At 30.9% G+C, this 20,612-nt stretch overlaps 1 protein-coding gene across 1 annotated transcript in view; it reads right to left on the reverse strand.

The window, feature by feature from the left end:
• LOC145293941 (uncharacterized) overlaps positions 1–19,964 on the reverse strand; it is a 45,286-nt gene extending 25,322 nt beyond the window's left edge. Inside the window, exon 1 of the mRNA XM_080140801.1 lies at positions 19,676–19,964. Within this exon, the coding sequence (XP_079996927.1) occupies positions 19,676–19,780 (105 nt within the window). The 5' untranslated portion in view covers positions 19,781–19,964. The remainder of the gene's footprint in view (positions 1–19,675) is intronic.
• Positions 19,965–20,612: the final 648 nt, after the last annotated feature.

Here is a 20,612-nt window from a genome sequence, read left to right on the forward strand (position 1 = left end):
GGGACCTAGTTTTGAAAGCCGATTTATCATAATTTTCTGTAGGTTTCCGACTACTTTGTGATTGTATTTGAAAGATTCGAAAGGGGGGGGGGGATTGTACACGTGAAAAAAAAAGTTATGAAAAATGTTTTCACGACAAGCTAGCCAATTTAACTAAATTTTGAAGTTAAATAAATTCATTATAAAAATCCTTTAAAAGATAAATATTATTTTTCTGGGTCTATTTCAATGAAAATTAGTAAAGTGAAGACCTAGGATATTGAATTAAATAATAAAAAAAAACCACCTTGTTTATACAAAATACAGCTTATTTAGCCCTCAAAAAGCAAGTAATTATGCCGTACGCCAAAACGCAACTGATAAAGGTTTGTACACACGATTATACGGAAGCCCAAAATTTCAGCCAATCGCAACGCTGTTTCAAAAATGAAGTCATGATAGTAAAAGAAGGTAGGGGTGTCAGATTTCTTTTTTTTTTCGCCAGCCGTGCATCCGTACATTCCTATTCTGAACGTTTGTATCAATTTTTATCATTTTTTAATTTAATTATCTTTTATCTTCCTGTTTTTAAATTATTTTTTTTTAATTATTGTTCGAGATTATATAAAAATTATGTTACGCCAAGAGTTTCACATTCTTGCGAGCAAGGAAATTATTAAAATCTTGCATACAGAAATCTGTAATTAAAAAAAAGTAGAAATATTTTTGCTATTATAATTTTTTTTTTGTGTGAAAATATTAAATAAGCAATGGCTTAATTCAATGATAATATTGGTAGTTCGAGAAATTCATTTTACTTCGAGCTATATCGAATTCATTAATACAGACTTTAGAGGCTATTTTTCGTAATGTTGCTGTAAAAATTATATAATTTTTTAAAAATATAATCTTTTAAAAATTGTTATAATTTACGATGCTTTATTTTCATAAAAAAAGCAAAAACAAATTGTTGCATTTTTTTTACTGCAGGAAACCATAGCTTTAATAAAAGTACGTTTTAAACAAAATAATATATTTCCCCATAAGATTTAAATAAAAATAATTAGTTCATTATATTCCACGATCATTATTTGATGAATACTGAAAATTTCATTAAAATTGGTTAATTTCCTTATTTTTGGTGAATTTATAAGTAAAGGGAGGGGTCAAAATGTTTATACATTTTGAGCATCGGTATTCATTTTCCCGTACCTATGGTTTACAAATGTAAACATGTTCGAGTGATTGCCGATATCGGATTACCGTGGCCAAATCCCTGCTAAAAAAAATTGTTCACATCCATCATGATTAAACATCTAATCGGAAACTCGAAAAAAAAAAAATATTAAAAAAATAATAATGCAAGGACCATTATTTTTATTAAGAGAATTTGCTAAGAATTTTAAAGCCAGGACTTTCTTAGTCGACAGTGCTTTGGAGGAGTCACGAAGTAACTATTAACAAACGATTATAATTGCTTTGTTTACAAAGAATAAACGAAATAGGTAAATGTCGAATAAAAAGTCATAGCTTTAAAATTCTTAGAGAATTTTCATTTATTTAGAACATTGAATGTCTTGGGAGCTTTTTATTCATTGGCCCCAGTGCCAAGATTGTATAATTCTTGTTTATTGTCTTGGGAGCTTTTTATTCATTGGCCTCAGTGCCAAGATCGTATAATTCTTGTTTATTGTCTTGGGAGCTTTTTATTCATTGGCCCCAGTGCCAAGATCGTATAATTCTTGTTTATTGTCTTGGGAGCTTTTTATTCATTGGCCTCAGTGCCAAGATCGTATAATTCTTGTTTATTGTCTTGGGAGCTTTTTATTCATTGGCCTCAGTGCCAAGATCGTATAATTCTTGTTTATTGTCTTGGGAGCTTTTTATTCATTGGCCCCAGTGCCAAGATCGTATAATTCTTGTTTATTGTCTTGGGAGCTTTTTATTCATTGGCCCCAGTGCCAAGATCGTATAATTCTTGTTTATTGTCTTGGGAGCTTTTTATTCATTGGCCCCAGTGCCAAGATTGTATAATTCTTGTTTATTGTCTTGGGAGCTTTTTATTCATTGGCCTCAGTGCCAAGATCGTATAATTCTTGTTTATTGTCTTGGGAGCTTTTTATTCATTGGCCCCAGTGCCAAGATTGTATAATTCTTGTTTATTGTCTTGGGAGCTTTTTATTCATTGGCCTCAGTGCCAAGATCGTATAATTCTTGTTTATTGTCTTGGGAGCTTTTTATTCATTGGCCTCAGTGCCAAGATCGTATAATTCTTGTTTATTGTCTTGGGAGCTTTTTATTCATTGGCCTCAGTGCCAAGATCGTATAATTCTTGTTTATTGTCTTGGGAGCTTTTTATTCATTGGCCTCAGTGCCAAGATCGTATAATTCTTGTTTATTGTCTTGAATTTTCTCAAATATTTTCACAAATATTTTCACATATTTTCAAATATTTTCAAATATTTTCAAATATTTTCACATATTTTCAAATATTTTCAAATATTTTCAAATATTTTCAAATATTTTCAAATATTTTCACATATTTTCAAATATTTTCAAATATTTTCAAATATTTTCAAATATTTTCACATATTTTCAAATATTTTCAAATATTTTCAAATATTTTCACATATTTTCAAATATTTTCAAATATTTTCACATATTTTCAAATATTTTCAAATATTTTCAAATATTTTCAAATATTTTCAAATATTTTCAAATATTTTCACATATTTTCAAATATTTTCAAATATTTTCAAATATTTTCAAATATTTTCACATATTTTCAAATATTTTCACATATTTTCAAATATTTTCAAATATTTTCAAATATTTTCAAATATTTTCAAATATTTTCAAATATTTTCACATATTTTCAAATATTTTCACATATTTTCAAATATTTTCAAATATTTTCAAATATTTTCAAATATTTTCAAATATTTTCAAATATTTTCACATATTTTCAAATATTTTCACATATTTTCAAATATTTTCAAATATTTTCAAATATTTTCAAATATTTTCAAATATTTTCACATATTTTCAAATATTTTCAAATATTTTCAAATATTTTCACAAATATTTTCACATATTTTCAAATATTTTCACATATTTTCAAATATTTTCAAATATTTTCACAAATATTTTCACATATTTTCAAATATTTTCAAATATTTTCACATATTTTCAAATATTTTCAAATATTTTCAAATATTTTCACATATTTTCAAATATTTTCAAATATTTTCAAATATTTTCACAAATATTTTCAAATATTTTCAAATATTTTCACATATTTTCAAATATTTTCAAATATTTTCACATATTTTCAAATATTTTCAAATATTTTCAAATATTTTCACAAATATTTTCACATATTTTCAAATATTTTCAAATATTTTCACATATTTTCAAATATTTTCAAATATTTTCACATATTTTCAAATATTTTCAAATATTTTCAAATATTTTCACATATTTTCAAATATTTTCAAATATTTTCAAATATTTTCACAAATATTTTCAAATATTTTCAAATATTTTCACATATTTTCAAATATTTTCAAATATTTTCACATATTTTCAAATATTTTCAAATATTTTCAAATATTTTCACAAATATTTTCACATATTTTCAAATATTTTCAAATATTTTCACATATTTTCAAATATTTTCAAATATTTTCACATATTTTCAAATATTTTCAAATATTTTCAAATATTTTCACATATTTTCAAATATTTTCAAATATTTTCAAATATTTTCACAAATATTTTCAAATATTTTCAAATATTTTCACATATTTTCAAATATTTTCAAATATTTTCACATATTTTCAAATATTTTCAAATATTTTACAATATTTTCACAAATATTTTCACATATTTTCAAATATTTTCAAATATTTTCACATATTTTCAAATATTTTCAAATATTTTCAAATATTTTCACATATTTTCAAATATTTTCAAATATTTTCAAATATTTTCAAATATTTTCAAATATTTTCAAATATTTTCACATATTTTCAAATATTTTCACATATTTTCAAATATTTTCAAATATTTTCAAATATTTTCAAATATTTTCAAATATTTTCACATATTTTCAAATATTTTCAAATATTTTCAAATATTTTCACAAATATTTTCACATATTTTCAAATATTTTCAAATATTTTCAAATATTTTCACAAATATTTTCACATATTTTCAAATATTTTCAAATATTTTCACATATTTTCAAATATTTTCAAATATTTTCAAATATTTTCACATATTTTCAAATATTTTCAAATATTTTCAAATATTTTCAAATATTTTCAAATATTTTCAAATATTTTCAAATATTTTCACATATTTTCACATATTTTCAAATATTTTCAAATATTTTCAAATATTTTCAAATATTTTCAAATATTTTCACATATTTTCACATATTTTCAAATATTTTCACATATTTTCAAATATTTTCAAATATTTTCAAATATTTTCAAATATTTTCAAATATTTTCACATATTTTCAAATATTTTCACATATTTTCAAATATTTTCAAATATTTTCAAATATTTTCAAATATTTTCAAATATTTTCAAATATTTTCACATATTTTCAAATATTTTCACATATTTTCAAATATTTTCAAATATTTTCAAATATTTTCACATATTTTCAAATATTTTCAAATATTTTCACATATTTTCACATATTTTCAAATATTTTCAAATATTTTCAAATATTTTCACATATTTTCAAATATTTTCAAATATTTTCACAAATATTTTCACATATTTTCAAATATTTTCAAATATTTTCAAATATTTTCACATATTTTCAAATATTTTCAAATATTTTCAAATATTTTCACATATTTTCAAATATTTTCAAATATTTTCACATATTTTCAAATATTTTCACATATTTTCAAATATTTTCAAATATTTTCAAATATTTTCAAATATTTTCAAATATTTTCAAATATTTTCACATATTTTCAAATATTTTCACATATTTTCAAATATTTTCAAATATTTTCAAATATTTTCACATATTTTCAAATATTTTCAAATATTTTCACATATTTTCACATATTTTCAAATATTTTCAAATATTTTCAAATATTTTCACATATTTTCAAATATTTTCAAATATTTTCACAAATATTTTCAAATATTTTCAAATATTTTCACATATTTTCAAATATTTTCACATATTTTCAAATATTTTCAAATATTTTCAAATATTTTCAAATATTTTCAAATATTTTCACAAATATTTTCACAAATATTGTCTCAGAATTTTCATTTATTTAGAACATTGAATGTCTTGGGAGCTTTTTATTCATTGGCCCCAGTGCCAAGATTGTATAATTCTTGTTTATTGTCTTGGGAGCTTTTTATTCATTGGCCTCAGTGCCAAGATCGTATAATTCTTGTTTATTGTCTTGGGAGCTTTTTATTCATTGGCCTCAGTGCCAAGATCGTATAATTCTTGTTTATTGTCTTGGGAGCTTTTTATTCATTGGCCTCAGTGCCAAGATCGTATAATTCTTGTTTATTGTCTTGGGAGCTTTTTATTCATTGGCCTCAGTGCCAAGATCGTATAATTCTTGTTTATTGTCTTGGGAGCTTTTTATTCATTGGCCTCAGTGCCAAGATCGTATAATTCTTGTTTATTGTCTTGGGAGCTTTTTATTCATTGGCCCCAGTGCCAAGATCGTATAATTCTTGTTTATTGTCTTGGGAGCTTTTTATTCATTGGCCCCAGTGCCAAGATCGTATAATTCTTGTTTATTGTCTTGGGAGCTTTTTATTCATTGGCCCCAGTGCCAAGATCGTATAATTCTTGTTTATTGTCTTGGGAGCTTTTTATTCATTGGCCCCAGTGCCAAGATTGTATAATTCTTGTTTATTGTCTTGGGAGCTTTTTATTCATTGGCCTCAGTGCCAAGATCGTATAATTCTTGTTTATTGTCTTGGGAGCTTTTTATTCATTGGCCCCAGTGCCAAGATCGTATAATTCTTGTTTATTGTCTTGGGAGCTTTTTATTCATTGGCCTCAGTGCCAAGATCGTATAATTCTTGTTTATTGTCTTGGGAGCTTTTTATTCATTGGCCCCAGTGCCAAGATCGTATAATTCTTGTTTATTGTCTTGGGAGCTTTTTATTCATTGGCCTCAGTGCCAAGATCGTATAATTCTTATTTATTGTCTTGGGAGCTTTTTATTCATTGGCCCCAGTGCCAAGATTGTATAATTCTTGTTTATTGTCTTGGGAGCTTTTTATTCATTGGCCTCAGTGCCAAGATCGTATAATTCTTGTTTATTGTCTTGGGAGCTTTTTATTCATTGGCCCCAGTGCCAAGATCGTATAATTCTTGTTTATTGTCTTGGGAGCTTTTTATTCATTGGCCCCAGTGCCAAGATCGTATAATTCTTGTTTATTGTCTTGGGAGCTTTTTATTCATTGGCCCCAGTGCCAAGATTGTATAATTCTTGTTTATTGTCTTGGGAGCTTTTTATTCATTGGCCTCAGTGCCAAGATCGTATAATTCTTGTTTATTGTCTTGGGAGCTTTTTATTCATTGGCCCCAGTGCCAAGATCGTATAATTCTTGTTTATTGTCTTGGGAGCTTTTTATTCATTGGCCTCAGTGCCAAGATCGTATAATTCTTGTTTATTGTCTTGGGAGCTTTTTATTCATTGGCCTCAGTGCCAAGATCGTATAATTCTTGTTTATTGTCTTGGGAGCTTTTTATTCATTGGCCTCAGTGCCAAGATCGTATAATTCTTGTTTATTGTCTTGGGAGCTTTTTATTCATTGGCCTCAGTGCCAAGATCGTATAATTCTTGTTTATTGTCTTGGGAGCTTTTTATTCATTGGCCTCAGTGCCAAGATCGTATAATTCTTGTTTATTGTCTTGGGAGCTTTTTATTCATTGGCCTCAGTGCCAAGATCGTATAATTCTTGTTTATTGTCTTGAATTTTCTCAAATATTTTCACAAATATTTTCAAATATTTTCACAAATATTTTCACATATTTTCAAATATTTTCACAAATATTTTCACATATTTTCAAATATTTTCAAATATTTTCAAATATTTTCAAATATTTTCACAAATATTTTCACACATATTGTCTCAGAATTTTCATTTATTTAGAACATTGAATGTCTTGGGAGCTTTTTATTCATTGGCCCCAGTGCCAAGATTGTATAATTCTTGTTTATTGTCTTGGGAGCTTTTTATTCATTGGCCTCAGTGCCAAGATCGTATAATTCTTGTTTATTGTCTTGGGAGCTTTTTATTCATTGGCCTCAGTGCCAAGATCGTATAATTCTTGTTTATTGTCTTGGGAGCTTTTTATTCATTGGCCTCAGTGCCAAGATCGTATAATTCTTGTTTATTGTCTTGGGAGCTTTTTATTCATTGGCCTCAGTGCCAAGATCGTATAATTCTTGTTTATTGTCTTGGGAGCTTTTTATTCATTGGCCTCAGTGCCAAGATCGTATAATTCTTGTTTATTGTCTTGGGAGCTTTTTATTCATTGGCCCCAGTGCCAAGATTGTATAATTCTTGTTTATTGTCTTGGGAGCTTTTTATTCATTGGCCTCAGTGCCAAGATTGTATAATTCTTGTTTATTGTCTTGGGAGCTTTTTATTCATTGGCCTCAGTGCCAAGATCGTATAATTCTTGTTTATTGTCTTGGGAGCTTTTTATTCATTGGCCTCAGTGCCAAGATCGTATAATTCTTGTTTATTGTCTTGGGAGCTTTTTATTCATTGGCCTCAGTGCCAAGATCGTATAATTCTTGTTTATTGTCTTGGGAGCTTTTTATTCATTGGCCCCAGTGCCAAGATCGTATAATTCTTGTTTATTGTCTTGGGAGCTTTTTATTCATTGGCCTCAGTGCCAAGATCGTATAATTCTTGTTTATTGTCTTGAATTTTCTCAAATATTTTCACAAATATTTTCAAATATTTTCACAAATATTTTCACATATTTTCAAATATTTTCAAATATTTTCAAATATTTTCACAAATATTTTCACACATATTGTCTCAGAATTTTCATTTATTTAGAACATTGAATGTCTTGGGAGCTTTTTATTCATTGGCCCCAGTGCCAAGATTGTATAATTCTTGTTTATTGTCTTGGGAGCTTTTTATTCATTGGCCTCAGTGCCAAGATCGTATAATTCTTGTTTATTGTCTTGGGAGCTTTTTATTCATTGGCCCCAGTGCCAAGATCGTATAATTCTTGTTTATTGTCTTGGGAGCTTTTTATTCATTGGCCTCAGTGCCAAGATCGTATAATTCTTGTTTATTGTCTTGGGAGCTTTTTATTCATTGGCCCCAGTGCCAAGATCGTATAATTCTTGTTTATTGTCTTGGGAGCTTTTTATTCATTGGCCTCAGTGCCAAGATCGTATAATTCTTGTTTATTGTCTTGGGAGCTTTTTATTCATTGGCCCCAGTGCCAAGATTGTATAATTCTTGTTTATTGTCTTGGGAGCTTTTTATTCATTGGCCTCAGTGCCAAGATCGTATAATTCTTGTTTATTGTCTTGGGAGCTTTTTATTCATTGGCCCCAGTGCCAAGATCGTATAATTCTTGTTTATTGTCTTGGGAGCTTTTTATTCATTGGCCCCAGTGCCAAGATCGTATAATTCTTGTTTATTGTCTTGGGAGCTTTTTATTCATTGGCCCCAGTGCCAAGATTGTATAATTCTTGTTTATTGTCTTGGGAGCTTTTTATTCATTGGCCTCAGTGCCAAGATCGTATAATTCTTGTTTATTGTCTTGGGAGCTTTTTATTCATTGGCCCCAGTGCCAAGATCGTATAATTCTTGTTTATTGTCTTGGGAGCTTTTTATTCATTGGCCTCAGTGCCAAGATCGTATAATTCTTGTTTATTGTCTTGGGAGCTTTTTATTCATTGGCCTCAGTGCCAAGATCGTATAATTCTTGTTTATTGTCTTGGGAGCTTTTTATTCATTGGCCTCAGTGCCAAGATCGTATAATTCTTGTTTATTGTCTTGGGAGCTTTTTATTCATTGGCCTCAGTGCCAAGATCGTATAATTCTTGTTTATTGTCTTGGGAGCTTTTTATTCATTGGCCTCAGTGCCAAGATCGTATAATTCTTGTTTATTGTCTTGAATTTTCTCAAATATTTTCACAAATATTTTCAAATATTTTCACAAATATTTTCACATATTTTCAAACATTTTCACATATTTTCAAATATTTTCAAATATTTTCAAATATTTTCAAATATTTTCAAATATTTTCAAATATTTTCACAAATATTTTCAAATATTTTCAAATATTTTCAAATATTTTCAAATATTTTCACAAATATTTTCACACATATTGTCTCAGAATTTTCATTTATTTAGAACATTGAATGTCTTGGGAGCTTTTTATTCATTGGCCCCAGTGCCAAGATTGTATAATTCTTGTTTATTGTCTTGGGAGCTTTTTATTCATTGGCCTCAGTGCCAAGATCGTATAATTCTTGTTTATTGTCTTGGGAGCTTTTTATTCATTGGCCTCAGTGCCAAGATCGTATAATTCTTGTTTATTGTCTTGGGAGCTTTTTATTCATTGGCCTCAGTGCCAAGATCGTATAATTCTTGTTTATTGTCTTGAATTTTCTCAAATATTTTCACAAATATTTTCAAATATTTTCACAAATATTTTCACATATTTTCAAATATTTTCAAATATTTTCAAATATTTTCAAATATTTTCAAATATTTTCAAATATTTTCAAATATTTTCACAAATATTTTCAAATATTTTCAAATATTTTCAAATATTTTCAAATATTTTCAAATATTTTCAAATATTTTCAAATATTTTCAAATATTTTCAAATATTTTCACATATTTTCAAATATTTTCAAATATTTTCAAATATTTTCAAATATTTTCAAATATTTTCAAATATTTTCAAATATTTTCAAATATTTTCAAATATTTTCAAATATTTTCACAAATATTTTCACACATATTGTCTCAGAATTTTCATTTATTTAGAACATTGAATGTCTTGGGAGCTTTTTATTCATTGGCCCCAGTGCCAAGATTGTATAATTCTTGTTTATTGTCTTGGGAGCTTTTTATTCATTGGCCTCAGTGCCAAGATCGTATAATTCTTGTTTATTGTCTTGGGAGCTTTTTATTCATTGGCCCCAGTGCCAAGATCGTATAATTCTTGTTTATTGTCTTGGGAGCTTTTTATTCATTGGCCTCAGTGCCAAGATCGTATAATTCTTGTTTATTGTCTTGGGAGCTTTTTATTCATTGGCCCCAGTGCCAAGATCGTATAATTCTTGTTTATTGTCTTGGGAGCTTTTTATTCATTGGCCTCAGTGCCAAGATCGTATAATTCTTGTTTATTGTCTTGGGAGCTTTTTATTCATTGGCCCCAGTGCCAAGATTGTATAATTCTTGTTTATTGTCTTGGGAGCTTTTTATTCATTGGCCTCAGTGCCAAGATCGTATAATTCTTGTTTATTGTCTTGGGAGCTTTTTATTCATTGGCCCCAGTGCCAAGATCGTATAATTCTTGTTTATTGTCTTGGGAGCTTTTTATTCATTGGCCCCAGTGCCAAGATCGTATAATTCTTGTTTATTGTCTTGGGAGCTTTTTATTCATTGGCCCCAGTGCCAAGATTGTATAATTCTTGTTTATTGTCTTGGGAGCTTTTTATTCATTGGCCTCAGTGCCAAGATCGTATAATTCTTGTTTATTGTCTTGGGAGCTTTTTATTCATTGGCCCCAGTGCCAAGATCGTATAATTCTTGTTTATTGTCTTGGGAGCTTTTTATTCATTGGCCCCAGTGCCAAGATCGTATAATTCTTGTTTATTGTCTTGGGAGCTTTTTATTCATTGGCCCCAGTGCCAAGATCGTATAATTCTTGTTTATTGTCTTGGGAGCTTTTTATTCATTGGCCCCAGTGCCAAGATCGTATAATTCTTGTTTATTGTCTTGGGAGCTTTTTATTCATTGGCCTCAGTGCCAAGATCGTATAATTCTTGTTTATTGTCTTGGGAGCTTTTTATTCATTGGCCCCAGTGCCAAGATCGTATAATTCTTGTTTATTGTCTTGGGAGCTTTTTATTCATTGGCCCCAGTGCCAAGATCGTATAATTCTTGTTTATTGTCTTGGGAGCTTTTTATTCATTGGCCCCAGTGCCAAGATCGTATAATTCTTGTTTATTGTCTTGGGAGCTTTTTATTCATTGGCCCCAGTGCCAAGATCGTATAATTCTTGTTTATTGTCTTGGGAGCTTTTTATTCATTGGCCCCAGTGCCAAGATCGTATAATTCTTGTTTATTGTCTTGGGAGCTTTTTATTCATTGGCCCCAGTGCCAAGATTGTATAATTCTTGTTTATTGTCTTGGGAGCTTTTTATTCATTGGCCTCAGTGCCAAGATCGTATAATTCTTGTTTATTGTCTTGGGAGCTTTTTATTCATTGGCCCCAGTGCCAAGATTGTATAATTCTTGTTTATTGTCTTGGGAGCTTTTTATTCATTGGCCTCAGTGCCAAGATCGTATAATTCTTGTTTATTGTCTTGGGAGCTTTTTATTCATTGGCCCCAGTGCCAAGATTGTATAATTCTTGTTTATTGTCTTGGGAGCTTTTTATTCATTGGCCCCAGTGCCAAGATCGTATAATTCTTGTTTATTGTCTTGGGAGCTTTTTATTCATTGGCCCCAGTGCCAAGATCGTATAATTCTTGTTTATTGTCTTGGGAGCTTTTTATTCATTGGCCCCAGTGCCAAGATCGTATAATTCTTGTTTATTGTCTTGGGAGCTTTTTATTCATTGGCCCCAGTGCCAAGATCGTATAATTCTTGTTTATTGTCTTGGGAGCTTTTTATTCATTGGCCCCAGTGCCAAGATTGTATAATTCTTGTTTATTGTCTTGGGAGCTTTTTATTCATTGGCCTCAGTGCCAAGATCGTATAATTCTTGTTTATTGTCTTGGGAGCTTTTTATTCATTGGCCCCAGTGCCAAGATCGTATAATTCTTGTTTATTGTCTTGGGAGCTTTTTATTCATTGGCCCCAGTGCCAAGATCGTATAATTCTTGTTTATTGTCTTGGGAGCTTTTTATTCATTGGCCCCAGTGCCAAGATCGTATAATTCTTGTTTATTGTCTTGGGAGCTTTTTATTCATTGGCCCCAGTGCCAAGATTGTATAATTCTTGTTTATTGTCTTGGGAGCTTTTTATTCATTGGCCTCAGTGCCAAGATCGTATAATTCTTGTTTATTGTCTTGGGAGCTTTTTATTCATTGGCCCCAGTGCCAAGATCGTATAATTCTTGTTTATTGTCTTGGGAGCTTTTTATTCATTGGCCCCAGTGCCAAGATCGTATAATTCTTGTTTATTGTCTTGGGAGCTTTTTATTCATTGGCCCCAGTGCCAAGATTGTATAATTCTTGTTTATTGTCTTGGGAGCTTTTTATTCATTGGCCTCAGTGCCAAGATCGTATAATTCTTGTTTATTGTCTTGGGAGCTTTTTATTCATTGGCCCCAGTGCCAAGATCGTATAATTCTTGTTTATTGTCTTGGGAGCTTTTTATTCATTGGCCTCAGTGCCAAGATCGTATAATTCTTGTTTATTGTCTTGGGAGCTTTTTATTCATTGGCCTCAGTGCCAAGATCGTATAATTCTTGTTTATTGTCTTGAATTTTCTCAAATATTTTCACAAATATTTTCACATATTTTCAAATATTTTCAAATATTTTCAAATATTTTCACAAATATTTTCACACATATTGTCTCAGAATTTTCATTTATTTAGAACATTGAATGTCTTGGGAGCTTTTTATTCATTGGCCCCAGTGCCAAGATTGTATAATTCTTGTTTATTGTCTTGGGAGCTTTTTATTCATTGGCCTCAGTGCCAAGATCGTATAATTCTTGTTTATTGTCTTGGGAGCTTTTTATTCATTGGCCTCAGTGCCAAGATCGTATAATTCTTGTTTATTGTCTTGGGAGCTTTTTATTCATTGGCCTCAGTGCCAAGATCGTATAATTCTTGTTTATTGTCTTGGGAGCTTTTTATTCATTGGCCTCAGTGCCAAGATCGTATAATTCTTGTTTATTGTCTTGGGAGCTTTTTATTCATTGGCCTCAGTGCCAAGATCGTATAATTCTTGTTTATTGTCTTGGGAGCTTTTTATTCATTGGCCTCAGTGCCAAGATCGTATAATTCTTGTTTATTGTCTTGGGAGCTTTTTATTCATTGGCCTCAGTTCCAAGATCGTATAATTCTTGTTTATTGTCTTGGGAGCTTTTTATTCATTGGCCTCAGTGCCAAGATCGTATAATTCTTGTTTATTGTCTTGGGAGCTTTTTATTCATTGGCCTCAGTGCCAAGATCGTATAATTCTTGTTTATTGTCTTGGGAGCTTTTTATTCATTGGCCTCAGTGCCAAGATCGTATAATTCTTGTTTATTGTCTTGGGAGCTTTTTATTCATTGGCCTCAGTGCCAAGATCGTATAATTTTTGTTTATTACTTATTTGTCATGTTATTTGACCAATAACGCCGTGTTATTTATTTCTTTTATTTTCAGTGAATTTTTTCAGGTACGCATGGAAAAACTAAAAGAATTAATAATACTGTTTCATTATAGTAAGAAAGATAACGAATTAGTTATTACTAAAAATAACGAATTAGTTATTACTAAAATATTAACAGCGAAAATGCATATTTTCTGGTAATAATAAAAATAAAGTCCGCTTCATTTTGTTTTCGAGTTTCCAATTCGATGTTAAAGTTCTATGGACGCGGACGACTTTTTAGCGGCGATTTGACCAGGTTATTCCGATATTGACATTTAACCATACCTACCAGCGATAAAAAAGAAATCCACTCCTCTCCTACTCTCACCAACCATATTTGCGAGTGGGTATGCTGTTTACGATTTACACGGTTAAATTTGGGGGATTTATTTATCTACCACTCTCGGTATCTATCCCGAAAGCCGTTCTTAACATGGGGGGGAGTCCATCAATCTAAACAGTTTATATACAGTGAGAATCCCTCAATTCTAAAAAAAATCTGGTTCTATTTTCTATTCTTATTCTAATTGGCAATTTTTCATAATTTTATTATTGCATAAGGCTTTACGCATTTCCTTATTTACTTTTTTTCAAAAACCGTAGTTTCCTTCTGTTGCGAGGGAAAGGCTTCCACCAGGCAACGCCGGTTAATGGGTCCTGCTAGTAAAATATAAATTAAAGGTACTTGCAACTTCTCTTCAAATTTTTTGAATTTTTAATCATGCTCAAATGTATTTTATTTTCTTTTGGTGGATTGATAGTTGCTTTTTCTTCTGATGAGTTAAATAAATAGTTTCATTGATTGGCATAATAATTACATGACTGATTGTGCACTACGAAGCAGTTGAAAAATTGGAATATAGACTTTTTTCATTTGTCTATTATATATATCCTTTCCTCAGACAGAAACGACATGGCTGACGAGAGCCTAACATCATTTACGTTTTACCATTAACTGGCCCCCTTTATGTTGGGCTTGAAACCGACGGTACCAATGTTTTTTTCTGAACTTCTGTACAATTAAATAAATAAATATTAAGCTCTTATATCGAAAAAGTTTTTCTTTGTAATCGAGCATTTTGTTGGAATTCTTCCCCCCCCCCAAAAAAAAACAGTAAACAAATACATAGCCCCGCTAGGAGTGGCAGTTGAACACTGAGAGCCCGGTGGTTGAGCACTCTAGAGAAGGAAACCCATATCACAGAAGAATCTCTCGCTCACACACCTTAGCAAGGGAAGGAAAAAAATTGGAAAAATACATCTTGGAGTACTCCGATAAGAACATACCAACTCCCAGTAACCAGCTATACACGAGGGTCGTCCTAACAAAAATCGAAGAGGTCATCAAGAGAATGAGATGGAAAATCTTAAATGAGGTGAGCAACCAGGGGAAGACAGAAAAAAATTCTTTGGGTTGAAATCAATTAAATACCCAGGAAAAAATAGACGAATTAGATAAATTTGAAAAGGATTTATTAGACATTATTCCAGCATTAGAGTTCAAATACAAGCCAAACAAATTCCAGAGGTCTTTAGCCAACGATATAAAGAGATTGAAAAGGAATAATGACACAATAGTATTCTCCGAATTCTCAAGAATTTATATAAAATGGATAAAGCAAAGAAAATACAACTGACTTTAAACTCTATTAACGATAAATACCAAGTAGCAAAAAAAAAAAAAAAGAAACAGATGGATCTATTAACATAGAAGCCACAGAAGTAGCTACGAAATTAGGCATAGAATATAGAGCTAACCGCCTAGCTAAGAGAAAAGCATTTGTAACTTTAAAAAACCATAAGGAAAATTTTACCAACAATCCATCCTGCAGACTTATAAATCCAGCTAAAGGCGAAATAGGATTAGCCATTAAAGCTATAATAAAAGAAATTGTCAAAAATATAAAAAGTAAAACCAACCTCAACCTATGGGGTAACACACAGTCAGTGCTAAAATGATTTAACAATATAACCGCAAATTCATTCAGCTAGATATTACAGACTTTTACCCCTCCATTACAAAAGACACACTAGAAAAAACATTGAGTTTTGCATCAAAATACAAAAAAATTAGCAATATAGAAATAGAAACCATCATGCATGCTGGGCAAACTCTCTTATTCTATGAAGGGAAGACCTGGGTAAATAAAACAAACAAACCCAGAAGACCCATTTGACTTAGTGAGCCTATTCCTACTAGAGACTCTGAATAAAAAATTCCCAGATCATACATTCGGCCTGTATAGGGACGATGGCCTTTGTCTCTCACGCGACCACAACGAGACTAGCCTAGATAAGCTTAGAAAAGATCTAACCAAAACATTTCATGAACTAGGTTTTAAAATAACAATTACCACCAACCTACACGAAATAGACTTCCTAGACACAACTCTAAATCTAAACAACAAGACACATAGACCATTCCACAAACCCAATGAGACACTTAGGTACATAAACAAAGGATCCTGTCACCCCCTTCAGTTTTAAAAAACATGGTTGCCAATATCAACAAAGAAATCTCCACACTGTCATCAAACGCCGGCATCTTCAACCAAGCAGCTCCATATTACATTCACAGAAATCATTAAATACCAAATAAATACCCCAACATCGGCTGACAAAAGACAGACGCAACCAGAGGCGGAACATCATTTGGTTCTCACCCCCATCTTCCCTCAACACAAAAACACGAGTGGGATACCTATTCCTGAAACTGCTAGACAGAAATTTCCCTCCACAAAATAAGCTGCACAAACTATTCAACAGAAACACGATTAAGGTAAGCTATTCCACCACTCCATCAATAAAAAGATCATCGCAAAGGAACGCAATGAAAATGAAATTGCGGACTGCTCTTGCAGATCCAGGGAAGATTGCCCATTAGAGGGAAAATGCAGGGTGAAATCCCTCGTATATGAAGCGACACTCACACATCAGGCTAACGATACACCAGAAATATACATAGGCATGATGAAAGGGACATTTAAGCAGAGATTTTACATGCACAATAGTTCCTTCAGGGCAAAAACAAGGATAAAGACAGCATTATCCTCCCGAGTACGGCAGCTAAAAGACAACGGAACACCATTCAGCATTAAATGGAAGATCATAGAGAGAAAACCAGCATACTCACCAGCCTCAAAACGGTGTCCCCTTTGTGATGCGGAGAAATACCACATTATACAGACTATTAATGACCCTCAAAGGACCTGTTCGAACGTACGCAGTGAGACCCTTAAAGCCTGTTTACATAGGAGTCAAGCGCTTCTAATAAACTGGGAGGACCGAACAACAAACGAAGACCCCCACCTAAAGGAATTTCTTCAAGAGTATTCTAGAGGCAGTCAACTTAACGCATAAATTAGTAAAGTGAAAATGGACATTTAGACAATTGTAAGTATAAATATTAAGTATAATAATTAAGTATAAAAATGAAGAAAATTATGACTACCTAAAAGAATACAATACACATATATAAAAGACTTAGAAATTAAATTGCCTGCATACCTCTCCTCAACCATTTACAATAAAAAAGGTTAAAAAATAAATAAGATAGATTAATTACCTCCCTTGGCTCAACTGAAACATGGATTACCTCCCCTTAACTAAAACAAAGAAAGAAGGTAAATTAATAAAATGAATTAATTATATCCCTTGCACCAGCTAAAATTAACAGAAGGCAGACCGGAAACAATGCAAAAAACAGAACAGTACATATTTACTAAAATGCTTAAATAAAAAATTTAAAAATTTAAAACTTCATTTCATCTCTTCTCTTCTCTTCTCTTCTCTTCTTCTTCTATTCTGTCTTCTATCTTCTTCTTCTATCTATTCTTCTATCTATATAAATAAAATGAACTCATTTTTTCCCGTCTGATTTTGACATTAATAGGATTAAAAATCAAGATATTTCATGCAAATATAATATGCACAAACGGCAGAACAATATCTGAGGTGTGTTATAGGCTTATTATTTCTCAAATTCCTCGATAATCTTAGATTTCTATACTTTTTCTGCTGAGAAGTCACGGCCAAAATCGGTTAAGATCAATGGAAGTGGTAAAATATTTTCTCTCTAATAAATTCCTCCTCCCCCTGCCACCACTTAACACCGTTTGGGGATCGTTCACAAGGAACAGTTGAGAAGAGAACACCGGTTTGGCTTCGTAGTTCTTTCATGTGAAGTTATTTAAAATCACTAAACTAAGCTGCAGTGCTCTGTGGCGTAGTGGTTAGCGTGCTGGACAATTCACATTATATTTTCACGTTCGCGCCGACCTACCGTAGTCGTTTTTTTTTTTTTTTTCCTAAACAACTGGAATGGACTTTTCTTGGTGGCCGAACTGTTAACGTTGTAGATGTTTTTTTTTTCACACTTTATTTTCCTACTTTTACTCATGACTCCGGGTTTGATCCTTCCTACTTACCTACCATAACATTTTTTAAAACTCCCCCCCCCCCGTCCCGGAAACAAACACTCGGGCAACGCCGGGTACCCCCGCTAGTATTAGAATAAAATAAAATATAAAGAGATAGGAATAAGCTATAGTTAAATAGAAATGAACATCATTATATAAAAAATAAATGCGGGTCTGAAAAATTTTTTTTCCTCAGACAGAAACAACATGGCTGACGAGAGCCTAACATCATTTACGTGTTACCATTAACTGATCCCCTTTATGTTGGGCTTGAAACTTGTGCATTATAGTTAACAAGAAGAAAAAGAGCTGGTGGTGAAAAAAGCAAATGGTCAACAAATAATTGTCACCAAAGGCAAGAAAAATTTTTTTCTATTTATCTATATAATTTAAACGTGTGATTATTGGTGATAAGAGTCATTCGGTATATATTGGTAAGCGTTACTTTTACATAGCCGAGCTATCAAGTTTTTCAAGATGATCGATAAAATTTCCAGGACTTGGTCTCGAATTTCAAACTTTTAAAATAGTAAAACAAATTAAAAGACTAATAATAAAACCGTAAGCCTAAGTTCAAAGGTGTTTGCCAATCAGATTAGGGTGTTGTTGTTGTTGTTGTTGTTGTCGTCGTCGTCCTTCTTATAATAACAATAATGGTGATGATAGTAATAATAATAATATTTGTGAGCAAGTCCCGACAAAATTGTCAGCCATCTTGAAAAGCACACTGGATCGGCTAAGTAAAAATGACACTAACAAATGCATAGTTAATGAATCTTATAATCAGTAAACACGTGAAAATTATACAGATTAGAAAAATTTATCTTCTTGCGTTTGGTAACAATTATTTTTTTTTTTTGGGGGGGGTCTTTTTTGCACCTTTTCTTCTTAACTATACATCAAAATGGTCAACAACATTTAAAACAATTTAAAAATAAATAAATACTTTTTTAAATAAATAAAACAATTTTCATAGCGAGATAAAAAAAAAATACAATTAATCATAAAGAGAAGAAAAAAATATGCAAATTTGTCCATACAATTAATTTTGGGAGTTTCAAATATTTAAAAAAAAATTCAGTTTAAAAAATGGCCAATATTTTTCAATCTGTCAATTATCGATTACTTGTTAATCAAAACTTTATAAAAATTTCCCAAAACAAATTTATTTAATCTGAAGTTCAAAATTAAAGCCAACAAAATTATTTCACTAAATTGTTAAAGGAAACTCTTATATGAATGAAAGTTGTCATTATATGAAAATCTATGACTTAAAATTTGTAAATAATTTGGAACAGACATTATTGGAATGCGTGTTTTTTTTTTTATTTTAGAAAACTAATTTTTATTAATTTTATTTTAATTCAATAACTGTTCAATTAATTAATTTTGTGTTTTTGTATTATTTTAGTGTATTTGTTTTGTTTTTAAGCAAAAATTACGCAAAACTTATGACATTTTCGGATAGTGACCTTTTGAATTGTATCCCCTTCAAACGAGTTCTTCAAAAACAAAAACAAAAAATGCCAGAAAAAAAAAACAGAAAACAGTAATGCACAAGTACCAATGTTTTTTTTTGTTTTTTTTACGTGATTTAAAAAGAGCGTCTAAATGGCCTTTAAAGTGTAGTTTTAATTTTAAACATTTTGATTAATCTCGATAAACGTATAAGCAACTCACCACTTTTGTACCGGGCCTGAAAACGAAGAGAAGAACAAAGCCAATCAGACTCAAAATCAAAATAATGACCAGGGACACAAATTTTGTAGAATCTGAACAATTCATATTGATTAGACTCAGATCTAACGTCTTCTAAAACAGAAAGCGAAGCGTCTTCTGAAGTAACTTCGAAACGAAACGATTAAAACTAAAAGTGAAACCGTTTTGTTATTTATTTGCTAGTCCCCAAACTTACTACGCTTTCAGTAAAAACTGCTATATCAGCTTTACACAGAAGTCTTTCATGTGTGAATACAGAATCACTAAACCATAGAACATGCAGTCCAACTTCTCGCACAGTCAAAATAGCAACATCTAATAATTGACAACAAAAAAACTATCTAAATACTATAAAGCAACATCCCAGATATTTTTGAGGCTCCTAAAAAAAAAAAGATTCGGAACGACCAGAGTCCCCCGTAGACGTTGGCGGTATTGCACAGAACGGCCACAACGTAATTTATTTTTGTTTTGTGAATTCTTTGGCAGAATAAAAAAAAACAAATTAAAGAGGCTGGAAACGACTTATTAAAGGGGCTGGAAACGACAGAATAAAAAAACAAATGAAAGGGGCTGGAAACGACAAGTTTATTTTTACTTATAGTATACATATACATTTTATTTAATTAAGAAAAAAAAAAGCCCGATCTGATTCAGGGAGTCTTAAGTACGACGACCCCTGGTGTGTTTGAGGTATTGTGGTGAAAACCTAGCTAGGATTAGCATAGACCAACACAAGGTACACTGACGAGGATGACCATAGACGCCCCTCCTCAAATTTTGAGTGGCTTTGTGCCTAATTTTTTTTTATTGTCCTTTTTTGCATTTTAGAAAAATAAAAATGCATTACTTAAAGGGGCTGGCAACATTGAAAGAAACCCATCACTGTTAATTAAAC

The sequence above is a fragment of the Euprymna scolopes genome, chromosome 15 (assembly GCF_053919585.1).
Source record: "Euprymna scolopes isolate OS-2025 chromosome 15, ASM5391958v1, whole genome shotgun sequence".
NCBI lineage: Eukaryota > Metazoa > Mollusca > Cephalopoda > Sepiida > Sepiolidae > Euprymna > Euprymna scolopes.